Raw genomic sequence first — 15,255 nt, forward strand, 5'->3', positions numbered from 1 at the left:
ACTGGACGAGATGTTGTGCTCTGTGGCAGCAGGCTCATCGACATTTCGCTCGACTGATGATCACAAAAGAATCTGGCCAGTAATTTCGCTCGCCGTGAGTGATATTCTTGTCGATTGTGATTACCCCTGAGAATGCCTCAACCCTCATGCCTTGTATCTAAAGCCCTCGTGCCTGATCATGCGTACTCTATGATGTGGACGGACCATCGATGCGGATTGCCTTTGTGGATCATGGTTCCGGTCTTTCCTGGCACTCTTCGCCCTTCACAAAACTCGCATTGATCTTCGCATTGACCTTCCACACGTGCTCGAGAGCGGATAGGAGTTGCCGAGAACCTGGCTGCTGTGGCATTTTCGCGAAGTTGCGTTCCGAAACCAGATCGATCTTCTGTAACTCGTCAAGAATGTAAACTCATGCGACCGCCTCGGTTCCTCTCGGTCCAGCAACTCTAAAAGCCAGAGATCGGAGATGACGAAAGACTGCTAGTGACGACCAACACGGAAGATTAAGCCTGAGCGGGGCCCCCAGCTGCCCCTCCAGGTGTGGCGCCCGCCAATAAGAGGCCCAATGCCACCCGGAATACAAGGCCGCCAGTGAAGAACCCAGGCCGGAACAGGCACTGTCGGGTGTTCCCAAGCCCATGGACTGCAGTGATTGGGGGGCAACAGCCGGAAAAGCACCACAGGCCCCGGATGGGACATGGGAAAGCGCCCACTTCCTCCAACTGTGAGGCTTGGAAAGGGGCCTGAAGCCTGGAGTTGCTAGGCCAGTCACCCGCCAGTGGGTGCCAGCCCTGCTAAGGTTCACTGTGCCGCCGCGCGTAACGTCGATTTGGTCTCCCGCGATCGAGCTGGTCGCTGGTCATCGAAAATCTCACATTCCACCGATTGGAAGAATGCCATGTTTGTTTCCCATGCCATCGAAGATTTCATGCCTCCGTGCGCCTCCTTGACCATCGTCTTCTCCCCCTCATTTGCCCCTTCGTCCCGTCATTATCCAGTTTCGACCTGCACTAGCCACTCCTCATCCGCCCCCCTGGTCGCGTTTCATCGCCTTTCGTCCAAGAATTCTCCATGACCGCCATCAATATCCATATTACGACCCGTTGCAATCCCGATCCCTTGTTCCGTTTCTGCATTATCATCTGGTTTCGAGCCATATTCCCGTTCTGTCGCCGCCACTCCTTCCTGTATTTCTCCCCTCGCTTTCATCCCATACTGTTGTCGTCTGAGCAAGAGCCGAGTTCGCTGAGGACTCTTCAGTGCCCTCCAAAGAACCCCCGGGAATACCTATCCGGCTCTCACAAATGGCTTCGTCTTCGCATCCCTCCATACTACAACTACAGACACTGGCCGCCAATGGCTCCAAGCCGACCAAAATAACTCCCAAGGCCAATAGGAGCGACGACAGCATCAACACCTTGTCATCGAGCGCTTCTGCTTCACCCAAATCCTCCCTTGACATTGTTCGCTGCTCTCGGTGTCAACGGTCCTTGAGCATTGATACTTCGCTTCCTGCTCAGAGCAGTGGCGCGGTCAGATTCGGCATGAATTCATACTACTGCCAAAGATGTGCCAACGTGGTTGGCTTTGTCAAATGAATGGATCTATTCTGTTTGGGGCCATCCTTCGCAGAGGGTCCCCCTTCACCCTCCTCCGATTGTCATTTCCCCTAAATTTGCACCCTGGAACACTCGGAGCGAAAGATCAAGTACGATTGAGACATGCGATGAGCGAGTAAGATGGGGAGATGAAGACAATCGGGGAACAAAGGACATCTCGTACTACAACGGATACAGCACACGGAGCAAACGTGGATTTGGCCCTATTGGCCATTACTCAAGGAAACGGATACTCGGGACCTGTCGTGGGCGACACTGTGCAGGATGATCTCCAGCGGTGCAACAAAGTGGACCATGAGGCTGGATCCAAAGCTGCGAGATGAGTTGGCTGTTTGCAATGAAAAAGCCCCGGTGGTGGGCTCTAGGCTGTTTTCAAAGGGTACTGCTTCAAACGGAGGGCTGGAGGCTGCTACTACTTTGTGCAGTCTGGCAGGGCCACGGGCGTACAAGTGCATATTATCTTTGCCACATTCTCGGGACAAGAGGGCGCAACGATTACTGCGCAGGCACACTTGGTGCATTCAGGACATTTTGAGCGTTGAAAGCATGTATTTTTATTTTGCAAATTATGTACATGGCAACCTGCGGAGCCATTTAGCACCATCTCATTGTTTGTTCCACAGACCTTTCTTGGGCAATATGGCTACAGTCAGGCAGGATCTGAGAATTAGCTTCAGCAAGTTGCAATTATTTTCTCTACCCCTTCCCTCCACTTTTCCACCATTTCTTCTCCAATTGTTTGCGTCACACACTAGATCCTGCAGTCCGGAAAGCAAACCTGCTAGGGGCATGCTGGATGCAAGAGTCTGTCTCTCTGGCACCCTGACTGGTCAATTGATCGAAGATCCAGTTCTCAAAAACGACAGCGTCGCCCCATGGAACGAATGAACAGCTCGATCACAGCTCGACCAACTCTGCCGATCGGTGGCCGACATGATCGCTGCTTGGCTTCTCCATTCGAACAAGCCTCATCCCACCTCCTTTGAGTCGTTTCACGATCGCCCATCTGCCCACGAGCGGAAAGTCGCACAAGCAGCTAGCGAGAGCCTCCAATGAGATTGAGGACAATCCTTGGTTCAACGGTCCAGATCTCGATGAGATAAACTCTCCCAACATCTGGGTATCGGGATCGGATGACCGTCGCACATAAATGCACCGAGTTTGAACCTCCGACCTCGTATCAAGAGCGCATCCCAGAGTCTAGAGATCCTTTGGCTCTGTTGTACGACCAGGTGGAAATGGGGCGCAATCCACCCCCCAAATGTCATGAAGAGGCCGCCATAATCTGGTCGACTTGGGTATACCTCGTACCGAAAGAGGGAAGATGGGCGACACCGCACCTCGTGTCAAACAGCAACAGCCAGCGTACCAGACTCGCTCGTCGGCAGTTATCACCCGTGTGATGATGGCATGTCAGTCACAAACATGGTGTCTTCCGTTTCCCCGGCCTTCCTCCTTGCAACTGACTGCGGCATTGTCCTTGAGAAGGCCGAATTTGGGCGCCTCCTGCATGTGCACGGGACACTTGAGGACCGAGATTTCTGGCGTCCCAGCTGACCCTGGCAAGCCACCAATGCGCTCCTACGCGAGAGCTTTTTGGATACGAACAGCCTACCAAAGCGTGTGGCATTACACTGTCCTCCCCTCCAGAAGCCTTCCAGAGCATTCTTTGCTTCTAGTGTGCTCTCCCAAGAGAGTGTTCTACGTTATGAGGCAAACAGGCTGGACATTTGAATGGCTTCTGTATTGAGATCGAGGGCTTCGCTTGACCCGAGGTTGGGGCACGATCATCCCAGCAGGGGTCAAAACTCGGATGCCTCGCGAACGTGTCTAGACATTGGGAACACGGCCATGTTGTCTTTGGCACTAGGCTTTCTCCAGCTTCATGACCGAATTGACCCTTAGTGGTTTGGCCTGAAGCTATCTTATAAGCTCATGAGAGCTCCCGGACCCAGTCGAACCAAAAAATCTTGTCTTGACTTGCAGCAAGACCTTTTTCTTTTTACGTCAGGTTCTTCCCAGGGATTGCTCCAGCCAGCATCTCTGCACAGACCACGGACCCCCTTCTTTCCGAATGGCGACTATTGTTTTTGACAGATTTTAAGGGTCCCTCCACATGCCTGTCAAGACCTTTCTCCGCGAGACATCTAGCTCTGGATGGGTTCACTGACCTCTCGCTGCCGCACAGACTTCGATTGGACGCCGTCGGTCCCTCTCCAAAAGGCTTGCAGACAAACTATCAACTGGATTTTGGTCGAGCGCTAAACAAGGATATCCCCGAGTTCCCGTGTCCGATATAGCAGCGCCTCTCAGTATAATGGGAGGCTTGCTTAGCTGCCATGTCTGCCTTGTGGTCGCTTGGTCCAGGAAAGTGATGCCTCATCGCCTAATGTGCAAGCCAGAGGCGATCTGATATCACATTTTGCCCGATGGGGGTCACCTGCGAGCTTCAACGCGGCCTATGCATTTGGACCTCCTATTGGGTTCGACTCACAGCTTCAATGCCATCTTCTCCACCATGGCGAACCTGAAGCAAGTGGTGGTCGAGCAGACGTCCTCCACTGGACAAGAGATGTACTGCATGGAGGATTCAAGCCACAGTGTAGCATGGTGACAAGAGCTCTGGGTAGGTCAAGTCTATAAATCAGTCCTCAGTCTCGCTCAAAGGTTGGTTCTCTCCTCAAACCAGAGCATCTTCTCTGTGCCAGAAGCTTTGCCTACTACTTCTGGCTTTTCCATGAAAGCAGAGCTCGTATTTCGTTGCTGAGCCACCTAGTCGGAAAAGAGCTCCATGATTCCACCTCCTGACCCTTGTCCACCCTAGGGCTACCTTGTTACTGCTTGATAGCCTCTTCCTCTTCAGGTGATCTTAGAGCAAGCGACCCTGTTGCGTCTTTTGAGGGGAACGCGGCCAGAGACTCCACTCTCAATCGGATCCATATGCATCAGCTCGAATCTATAAAGGCTGACCTTCACCTTCTGTTCCCACACAATTGCGGTGAAGGCGTTTGCCAGCAAGAGTGTCAGATCCACTGGCCCATCTCCAGTCATTTGGTGGAGGATCCGAATAGAACAGCCGCCAGCTTTGATCGGCGCCCAAGTTTAGCTTGGAAGCATTGACGTTATCAGTCGTTTTGACATTATCTGAAAATGCCTCAGAAGCAGGAACGTCATCGACCTCGTCATTCGAACAAGGACGAGCAACCGTACATCATCCTCGTTCAAGATGTAGGTCAAGGTGGTCCGATCCATGCGAACCCGAGGCTGACCTGGATTTCACAGATTCCACGCCACTGCCGATGGCAAGAGCTCAAGGACATGACTAGAAGTCTTGGAGGGGAACAGAGCTTGAAAGCTGAAGTGTTTAATGTTGGAGATGGAACCCAAATGGGACATTGCACTATCAAGGGGAAGGCTGACGCTGTCAAAGTCTATGGTGTGTTCACTCCTCGAAATCCCCATCCGGGCGCTTACAAGACACAGAGAATCTCTGTACTCAGGGCTGGAATGGCCATCGTGTGCGTGTCAAGTTGGTCGCTCAAGAGAAGGACGGGAGTTTGAGAAAAATCGAGGGACCCAAAGAAAGCAATGGTATTGTCCCTTCTGAGAGACCATCCGGACTTTTTCATCCCACTCTACAAGGACCTGTTGCGACAACACGGTCTTCTGCGTATGTCTCTTTCAGTAAAACTTGCCGTCCATTTCTGACTTTGTTGAAGAAACCCTCTTTACACCACCGCTGCTCATCCACCAGCGTCCATGAGCTACACAACACAGTATGCAACGATGACCCCTTGGGCTACTCAACCGGGTGTGCCTGCACTCACTCCCACTCTAGGTCCAACTACGACTTATGCAAACACCATCTCTCCACCAACCCCATACAGCACTCGCTTCTCTAATGACTCTGGACTACCTCCATCGTCGCCGGCCGCACCTCCTCCTGTCAGTCGGGTCAATGACGGCAGCAAAATCTTCATCTCTGGATTACCATATTACCAATCCGAGAGTGAACTGCGTAGTCTCCTCAAACGCTACGGCAGCGTTATCTATCTTGAGATCCATCCTGATAGTCGCAACCCCGGGAAGAACAAGGGCACTGCACGGGCACGATACAAAAGTCCAGCCGAAGCCCTCATTGCCGTCCGCGACCTTGACGGTAGATATCTCTCTAATCGCAAAATCAGCGTCAAACAGGAGAAAGACGAGCTTTCAATGACAACAACCACAGTTCCTTCAAGCTCAGGCTCATCACGGACTGCGCTGCGGGAGACAAAGGGTGGCGGCTTCTTATCGAAGCACAGGAAGAGTGCGGAGCCATCCTCTCCTGAGGTAACCAGTTCGAAGTCCAGAAGACGCACCGCACCGGCGAAAGAATCAATAAGAGGCCCGTCTCGATCTAACAGGGAAAGAACAGGATATAGCAGTGGCTCGACGTCCCCCCAAGGTCCACTTGTCGTCAATGGTGCAAGAAGTTCATCTACTCGGCGAGGTAGCTGGGGCGAGAAATCCGCAGAGGACAGTGACGACAGTAGCGATGATGGTGAATGCAGTGATGAAGGTGCCGCGCTGGAGGACGACGAGGAGAACGAGGAGGAGGATGACGACCACGACAATGACGAGGACTATGATGGCGTGCAACAGGTATGTCCGTATATTACGCATGTTGATGCTAGATCCTCCCAGCCAGAAGCAACATTGCCCTAACTGTGCTTACAGAAGAGGAGCATGCACCATCGAGGCAGGCTCTAAATTTACCGAAACCCTGCACATCTCTAGTCTCTCTGACGCATCAGATGCGTCTGGTCCGCGGTTTCCGGCTTGATGCACGTTGGACCACAATATTTTTCATAAGAAACCAGAGGAAACAGACTCGAACTCAACACACCGGCACGCAACAAGCACTCGGAGCAGCGGCAAGAGACTTTAGTCTTTGAAAGCCCACGAGACATGCTATGTGCGTTCATTTCATGGGGCTTATTTGTATGCATTGGCTGCAGTGCTCTCGAGCTTTTCACAGCCACTTTTTTCCCGCTGCGCTGCGATGTGTTGCTTGCCCACTTTGTGATTTCGCTCACTCAAAAGTTGATGCTTTCTTTTTTTTGGTTCACAGAACGTTACGTTCGCTTCAATACCGTTTGCAGACGTTGAGGGGATGACCCATTGACGGACCTTCTTTTGTTTGATGCCCCCGAGGCTGTTAGCTAGCTATTTAGGCTCCGACTATAGCACTCAACTTACTGTTCTTGCGCCGCAATGATGGGATAAATATTCTCCTGTATCAGAGGGCTAGTCAGCCTGTTCATTTGGGAATTTACACACTCTATTCCGAAAAGATTAGACGACGACCAATGTCAACACTATAAAGCTCCAACCCCATTTTGCTTTTTGCCCAGCCGGAGACTAGAACTACCATTATAGCTTTGCATTACTCGAGGTCGTTGATGACAATTGGAATGGAGAGTCTTGTATTTTTGTTTCGAGGGGAGGAGACCAAGAAAAAGGGGCACAATATCTCCCGAGCTAGGGGCTCAAAAGATGACCGCTTTCTCTCTATAAAGAGCGGAGTCGAGATCGCGAACTTTCTTCTACTACCTACATAGTTGGATCGTAATACCTGGGTACCTAGGTAGGTAGGTAGGTAGGTAGTAGAGCCTGGGCCACCTGCAGGTACAATATTCCTTCTCTGGTTACCAGGTGCGTCCCAGGTACAGGATCAGGCAGGACTTGAGGACGGGAGGGTAAGGGGGGGAAAAAGGGTCGACGTCGCTGGGGGCTGGGGACGCAGAGGATTGAAATGTGCGCGACGTGTGTGCAAGAAGAGAGAGCGCGCGAGAGAGGCATAATAACGTGAAACAAGACGGTCGGGCTCCTTCTTTCCAACCATATATTATATGAATAAGTAACGCCTGCTGAGCGGCTAATAGCTTCAAGGATATCAGGAAGTAGAAAGCGCCCGTTCCATTTCACCCGTACACTGGTCCCCTTTTTTTGGTTCCCCCGGCTCCTGCTCCCTAGCTTGCTTGCTTCGATTGCTTGTATTCAAGAATAAAAAGCGCTCTTCTGGAAACTCTCTGCCGAAATATCACCGGGTTTGCTGTCCATCTTTGGTCCCTTGACATCGACAGCCGGCTTCTTCTTTGTCGCTGGCGCATATAGAGCGTTATACCGATCTTTGTACTCCTTCTCTCGCCCGTCCAGCGCGTCCATTACGGCCTGGGACTCGGGCTCTACCTCACCTGTGTTGCGGAGGAGTTTGGGCTTGTATGAAGCCATCAACTCGTCCGTTTCCGTCGGCTGTGGCGTCGTCTTCCCTTCGGTGATTTGTGGGGTGGCCTTTGGCATGGGTCTCTGGATCGGTTCGAGGTAGGGAGACGGCAGATATCCCATCTTACCGTCTCGCGCACGACACCTCCACCATTCGCTCGCATTGCCCATGGGGTCCGTCTTGGAGAGCACTGCAACGAAGTCGCCTTTCTTGGCCTCGAGGTCCATCCCTCCAGACTGCGGCGTGGGAGTGTAGTCATACAGCACTCTGCAGAAGTCGAGCTTCTTGGGGTCGATAGGAATTTGCTCCCCGTTCTCACCCGTAGTGTATGTCATTGCGGCTTCTTGGTGTCGACGCATTTCTTCTTCTTGGGAACGGGCCATGGCGCGGATCAACTTGCTCATGAGATAGGGCAGGCCGAAGACTGCGATGGCGAACATTATGAACGGTTTCCGCGAGGGGCGGGCTGGGGCGGGAGAGCCGTCAGGCAGTGTTGCAGGGGTGGAACCGTGGCCTCCATTGAGGAAGGATGAGAAGGCCGCGGGTGTAAGGGCTGTTGCGTCGGCAGGTGGTGGACGACCAGTGAGTTTTGCGATCAAGGTCCGAAGCCAGCGCATGAGTGTGAAAATTCCAAGAACTGAACCAAGGGTCTGGCGTAGGTTCCCGAGTTGTTCGGCCATGGAGACCATTGCTTTTCAGAGCGGTCAGCCTCGAGGATGTTGTGACCCGAAAAATGACTTACCGAAAAATGAAGAACGCGTCGTCATGTATGAACTCTCCAACATTTGCGCAAACCCGCCAAACGCGCCGACAATACTCTCCATAATCTGAAAAGTCGCGGCTGTGCTGTTGTTCCATGTCTGGGTGAGACTCTGATTATTTGGTTCGCCTGGCATCCCTGGGTAGCCTCCATATCCCCCATACATGCCACTGCCGTACATGCCTCCGCCATACCCAAGGCCACCTCCATACATGCCTCCACCATACATGCCGCCTCCGAATCTTGAGTAGGGGGAAGAATAGGACGAATAAGGTCCAGAGTAAGGAGTGTTGTTCATGCCGAAGCGGTTCTGATTGGTGAAGTTTGACGCATTCTGGTTGACAACATTGTTTAACGTCGAGGGTCGGTCGGGGAGAGCTGGGGCGGCGGAGTCTGGGGAGGTGGAAGTGGAGGAGGCGTTGAGGGGTGACGGCGCGGTCATGGCGGAAGAGGTTATAGGTGTGCTTGTGCCAGAAGGAGCTGTCGTGGTTCACTCGTCAATATCGACCTCTTTACCAAAGCTGGGTGCAGTTGGAGAAGTATTTTACCGGATGATCCAGCACGCTCCCAAGGTTTGGGCGGCGAAACTGTCGTCATACTTTTGTTATCTCGTCATTTCTCTCTGGCGTCTGGTATTTTTGTTGTGGTTGTGATGGGAGAACAGGATGGCAGAAAGAGGGCTGTCGACCGTAGATGAGGCGACGTAGAGGTGTTGTGGTTACGGCCGAGGGGGAGGAAATAATGGAAGACAGTGGTCGCGGTAATGGTGGGTTTTTCTGGGGCTGACACATGAATTCGCCGCCGCTGGAGAAAAGAGGGAGAGCGGGAGAGACGAGAGACGAGAGACGAGAGGCGAGAGGCTGGAAATGCGCAGAAAGCAGAAAGATGCCGAGGAAGTTGGCGGAGTCGGCGACCGCAGGGTTGGTGAGAGAAGGGCCTTTTTTCCCGAGTCAAATGCGGCCACCGCCCTCCTTCGCTTATTTGTCGGCGGAAGTCGGATATGTTGTTGGAGAGTTTTCTCTCTTCAGATGGAGCTGCAACCCAGCCAGCATAGAGTATACATACAGAGGTACGAGGTATACCTACCTACGTAAAGAGACTGTCGGCCGTGATTAATTGAGCTGCGGCTGCGCTTCTTGTGCCTCGATGTTTTGCTGCTATTTCAGCGATATGGTCCTCCGTATCTACTACGGCAGAGCATTGGCCCATCAACCGCACCATTCTCCAATCCTCACGGGCGTGTCCCCCAAAGCGTCGTAACACATCATGGTGGTTGCTGTAACCCATCCAGCCCATCCACGGGTATAGCATTCGTCCCTTTTGCAGCACCCAATTCTCTTACTTCTCGTCCCTCTTCGTCCTGCTTAGTCGTTGCGATAGATGTGTCCTTGACCTCTCCTCTCTCCCTTCTCAGAACACCTCTGATCCGATCATTCCACAGCCATTGACTCGAGACTGTTGCTTCGTTTCTGCCTGCTAGGCATTCTGTGCTTCGTCAGTTGGAAAGATTGCAGCATACTCGATCCGGTGGTGACGATGCCCACGAAGCAATGATTGTGTCGACGATACCTCGATGAACTCGACCCCGGATGAGGGCGAGAGCTTCCTGCGCGACGAGGATAATGGTGAGCGGGAGGACGAGGTTGGTCAAGAGTTAGGAGCGCAGGACGACCACGATGTGCCAGACATAGTTGCGCCCGAACCACACGTCCCGGCGGAGAACGTGGTTGATGCACTCGATGCAGCGCTAGAGGTTGATCGCGGAGATTCTGCTCACATCGAAGGAGAAGAGCCACCAGACGTGCTGCCGGAAACCAATGGAACGGACAATGTTCCTCCCTGCAATGAAGCGACTGATATCCCGAATATTGACGACTCGGTCTCAACACCCGACGACACACCCTCCGTACAAGGCTCGGTGCTTTCCTCTCCTCGAAGCGATGCAGTCTCAATCCGCAGTCCTGTTCGCAGAGGTAGCCCCGCAACCATCCATCGTCCTTTCGATATTCGCTTTCAATCTCGGCTTTCAAGCTCCCAGCTCTCACCTCTACGCTCGAGCTCACCTGCCTTCCTGGGTGCCCATTCCCGTCACTCCTCTACTGCCAGTCAGGGACTACACACGCCCTCCGAGCCAGACGAGACTATAAATCCGTGGGATGTGATCAGGTGGAGCAAGTTTAAAAAGATCACTGGGCAAGCGTTTTCGGAAATCGGCAAGAGAAATTTCGGAAGCCCAACATGCCTGGCGGTGTCAGACCAGTTGGTGCTGGGGACCTCCAAGGGGATTGTTCTGGTTTTTGATCACCATCAGAATCACAAAGCAATCATTGGCAGCGGCACGAAAGCCGCCGAGAGTGGCGCTGTAACGGCACTTGCAATCTCTGCTGATCATACCACTATTGCTGTTGGCCATGCAAATGGCCACATCTTCACGTGGGAACTAGCCAGACCTTCCAGACCATTTTTACACATTCAGCCAATTGAAGTCTCTCAACCTCAAGCTCGAAGAGGAGACGGTCATATATCAGACAGCGCGGTTCTTCACATCGGGTTTCTGGGCTACAGGCATACTGCGCTTGTCTCGGCCGATGACAAGGGCATGGCATTCTCCCATCTGGCAACACGCGGGATGGGAGCTGTTGGCCGCGTTGTCCGTACCACTCGAGTCCTTGGGCGATACCCCGAAGTTGTCTCGCGATCGTCCAAGCCCTTGAAGAAAAGTTCTGTCCTGGCCTTTTCACCGTTGCCTCTGGGGAACATAGAGCAAAGGACAGATAGTATGGGCCTCGTGGCCATGCTGACACCATATTTACTTGTCATTGTCTCGACCACACCTGTAGCACAGACGCAGCATAAAGCCGCCCGTCCCAGAGAGGTCGCAGCGCACAGTGCAATGACTGCGGCATTGGCTTGGTTTCCAGCCATCAAGCTCAAATCTCAGGACTCCGAAGTCTCAAGGACAAAGCTTGTTTATGCCTGGTCTAACATTCTCACAATCTTGGAAGTCCAGGAAACCCAAGGAGAAGACGACACTGAAAAGAACAAACCTCCTGACCTGCAATTCCTGGCTCGAAGCCGTTATCAAGCCGACGAAGCAATTGTGGCTGTCCAATGGCTGAACAAATCGGTGTTGGCCGTTTTGACCATTACGCAACAGCTCCTCATCATTGAAGACCTCACCATGCACGTAACTGAAGCCTTTGACCTGCTGAAGAAAAACATATATCACGCAGATCTCTACTCGCAGCAGCTCCGAGCTATCATCGAACAGCTTGACGAAGAAGACTCGTCCATGCACGGTGTGGTTGCGGATGCCTTTCACATGAGCTTCCGGGCGTACAAAGGCAGGCTGTTCTTGCTTGGCTTCAATGATGTTTGGACTGGCGTCTTAACGAATTGGGCTGATCGACTTTTGGCCATGATAAACGTCGGCGATTTCATTGGGGCCATCCGGCTTGCTACCCAGTATTACCAAGGTGAAGGAGAAAAGGTCACTATTGGTCTTCCCGAAGAAGACAACGTTCGTGCAGGTGTTGTCAAGGAAAAGCTCGACGAGATGATGTCCGCCTCTTTGAAGTACGCCTTTGGTAAGAACCAGCAAGCCGGAAGTGATCAAATCGAAAAGCCCCAGATGGCCGAACTTGCAGATGCTTGCATCAAGGCATGTCTTATCATGCACGATCAGGACTTCCTCTTCGAAGAAGTCTTCTCTTGGTATGAGGACCATGGCCATGGACCCTTGTTTGTAGATGTCCTTGAACCGTACATCCTCGATCAAAGGATTTCCTCGGTGCCTCCGCCCGCTTTGAAGACCCTGATCAATCACTTTGTGGAGACGCACACTCCCTCGGTGCTGGAGGAGATCATCTGCATGTTGGATACTTCCACGATGGACATTGATCAAGTGACCACTCTATGCAAGCAATATGCCCTGTATGACGCCTACATCTATGTCTGGACAATGGCCCTCCGTGACTTCACGACACCCTTGATGATGCTACTGGACTTGGCAGACAGTGAAGATCTTCCACGTCATCAAGCCGTCAACGTGGTTGACAGATACAATGTCGCCCAGAAGATCTTCCCTTACGTTTCCTTCATCTTGACGGGTCGCGTGTACCCTACTGGGAACATGCTGGGCGAGGAGGACTCGGTGCTCGCCAAGGGACAAGTCTATGACTTCTTCTTTTCAGGGGGCTCAGGTGCAAACGGAGTGGCTAGGAGCGATCCCATCATGAAACGTGCAGCCTCTTTTGGGCATCTGTCTCGAGTGCTCCATTTCGATACCGCAAGCTTCATCGCGGCGTTGAACGAGGCGTTTGAAGACAGCTATCTCAACTTGGGTGACGACGATGCACTCAATAGCCTCACCTTAAACCAAGCTGCAACCATGCGTACTTACACCCGCCAATACATCGTTCGTATATTGTTGGAGGTGATGTCGTCAGGCTTCGACTCTGATGACACCATCTATCTGGACATGTTCATCGCGCGCAACCTGGCCAAATACCCTCAATACATGGTACTGTCGGGTACGGTCCTGCAAGAGATCTTTATTCGACTATGTCAGTACCCGGAAGACGACATGCAAGAAGATGCCGAGCTGAGCATAGAATACCTCCTTTCCGTGTACCAACCACCCAACGTACTCGACTTTGTTCCGCTACTCCGCGAAGCCAGTTTCTACCGCGTCCTCAAGTCTGTCTTCAAGCAAGAGCGTCAATATGCCGATATGATATCGACGTTCTTCATGGACAGTCAAGACCGAGTGGGGGTTTTTGCCTCTATCGTCGAATGTCTCCGATCAGAATCACTTCTAGCACAACGACAGCGACAAGAGGTAAGGGACACCATAGAGAAACACGCGCTTGACCTCATCAACATCAATGTTCAAAGGTGTGCCGCCACTATTGACGAGGTGGCGCCGGATTTGCACCACGTGTTCCTGCAAGCAATGACCGATGATCTCTTTGGACAGTTTGAGTATCTAAGGACGCTCCTGGAGCCCCAAGACCATCTGCGCTCGCGTCGAAACTATGACCATGAGATTATGGAGCTCTATGTCCGCCTCCTTTGCCAGTTTGACCCTTCACACGTCAGAGATTATGTGGAGAGTGTCAAGGAAGGCGACATTCGACTTGCAGAAGTTCTTCCGACCATCGAGGATAGTGGCATTATCGACGCTGTGGTGATCTTGCAAGTTCGCCAGGGCCAAGTAAAGGAAGCAATGGATCGGTTAACTCGACACTTGGCCTTCTTGGGCTCGACCTTAAAGAGCGTGAAGTCGGATTTTGTTGACCAGGGCGATGATGCATCCGTCCAACACCCGACCACGAACCTTCTCGAATCATTGGAGAAATACACTCGAGTGGGCATCTGGTTGTGTCAGGGGCAGATGAAGAATGCTCCCAAGTCACTGGCAGTTTCGAAATCACCGAGGAGATCTGCCAGTGCGACGCGTGCATTGTCTTTCGAAGAAAATCTCTGGCTTGACCTCATTCTCTGCGTGGTGTCGATAGCTCGAGATGTCTCCATCCGTGCGCCGCTGAACGAAGAGACACAAGACGACAAAAGTCTCGAAATCACGCAAGCCCTTCGATTAACCATTCAGCAGGTCTTCACTTCACTTCTTACAAGTACTACATCGGTACGCGATGGGGCATCAGGTCAAGACATGATATTTTTACGCATCCTACGGGCATTCCTCTCACACGCTGCTGAAGCAAGCCCGTCTCTTTCAGAACTCCGGGGTGTGATCAGTTCCATCTTTTCAGCGTACGCTTATGAGGAGTCTCTGCTGGGTCTCTCGAACGCGATGCTGGACAAGGACGTGTTTGTACGCTTGGACGAAGTGGCTGCTCTTAGACAGCGCGGCTGGAGGCCTCGAGGGCAGGTATGCGAAGTCTGTCGACGACGGATCTGGGGCCCGGGCGTCGGCGAGAAGGTTTGGGAGCAATGGCAGAAAAAGGAAGAAGCCAGACTCCTCCGCCGGCGCCGGATCCAGGACGTCGAGTCTGTGGTGGAAGACGATGAGACCCGGGGCAAAGGCAAAGCCACAGTCGGTGTGAGCGCGCAGGAGCCATTAGAGGGGGAAAGTGGCGGTGTAGCGACTGAGCTGGCAGAGGAGCTCGGCCCAATTGTGGCGTTTTCCTGCCGCCATCTGTACCACCAAAAATGCTTGGGACAGGCAGGCGTGGAAGATGGTGTTCCTCAATTGGTCTGTCCGGCTTGCGTATAGCTCGATAGTGATAATAACGAAAAGAATATCTATCTTCCCTTTTCCCTTTGGCCCTGGCTGGACTTCTCCTTTTTCCCTTTGGACATGGCTTGACATGGTGGAGCCCTTGGACGCGGGCCAAGGCGCTGAGACGTCGAATGTTTCGAACTGGGCGGATGAGCCCCAGCCTGACACGTGACTTGGCCCCTTCGGCGCTCTCATTGGCCAGGGCCAACGACCTCAGCGCCCCTTGAAGGCTTCTACTTCCTCCCTCGCTCCCTTTTTCGCCCTCTTCTCTCCCTATCGCCAAACCCATGACCTATTCAGGCCATGCACAATCCACTCTCATGACTCCACGACGACGGTCAACGCTCCGGCCCTTTTTTAA

General features: G+C 52.6%; 4 protein-coding genes across 4 annotated transcripts; 3 read left to right on the forward strand and 1 right to left on the reverse strand.

The window, feature by feature from the left end:
* Positions 1 to 1,307: 1,307 nt before the first annotated feature.
* Z520_12150 (uncharacterized protein) lies at positions 1,308 to 1,601 on the forward strand (the record flags this gene model as incomplete). The annotated part of the gene is made up of 1 exon (XM_016782637.1): positions 1,308 to 1,601. The coding sequence occupies one exon, from the start codon at positions 1,308 to 1,310 to the stop codon at positions 1,599 to 1,601; it is 294 nt and encodes a 97-aa protein (XP_016626280.1).
* A 3,171-nt stretch (positions 1,602 to 4,772) lies between these two features.
* On the forward strand, positions 4,773 to 6,374 carry Z520_12151 (uncharacterized protein; the record flags this gene model as incomplete). Its single annotated transcript, XM_016782638.1, has 5 exons — positions 4,773 to 4,850; positions 4,905 to 5,058; positions 5,106 to 5,292; positions 5,342 to 6,266; positions 6,342 to 6,374. 5 exons carry the CDS (start codon positions 4,773 to 4,775, stop codon positions 6,372 to 6,374), a joined length of 1,377 nt encoding a protein of 458 aa, XP_016626281.1.
* Positions 6,375 to 7,664: 1,290 nt separating this feature from the next.
* On the reverse strand, positions 7,665 to 9,092 carry Z520_12152 (uncharacterized protein; the record flags this gene model as incomplete). Its single annotated transcript, XM_016782639.1, has 2 exons — positions 7,665 to 8,581; positions 8,633 to 9,092. The coding sequence occupies 2 exons, from the start codon at positions 9,090 to 9,092 to the stop codon at positions 7,665 to 7,667; spliced, it is 1,377 nt and encodes a 458-aa protein (XP_016626282.1).
* Positions 9,093 to 10,223: 1,131 nt separating this feature from the next.
* On the forward strand, positions 10,224 to 14,888 carry Z520_12153 (uncharacterized protein; the record flags this gene model as incomplete). The annotated part of the gene is made up of 1 exon (XM_016782640.1): positions 10,224 to 14,888. One exon carries the CDS (start codon positions 10,224 to 10,226, stop codon positions 14,886 to 14,888), a length of 4,665 nt encoding a protein of 1,554 aa, XP_016626283.1.
* Positions 14,889 to 15,255: the final 367 nt, after the last annotated feature.

Source organism: Fonsecaea multimorphosa, assembly GCF_000836435.1.
Source record: "Fonsecaea multimorphosa CBS 102226 unplaced genomic scaffold supercont1.48, whole genome shotgun sequence".
NCBI classification, from domain to species: Eukaryota; Fungi; Ascomycota; class Eurotiomycetes; order Chaetothyriales; family Herpotrichiellaceae; genus Fonsecaea; species Fonsecaea multimorphosa.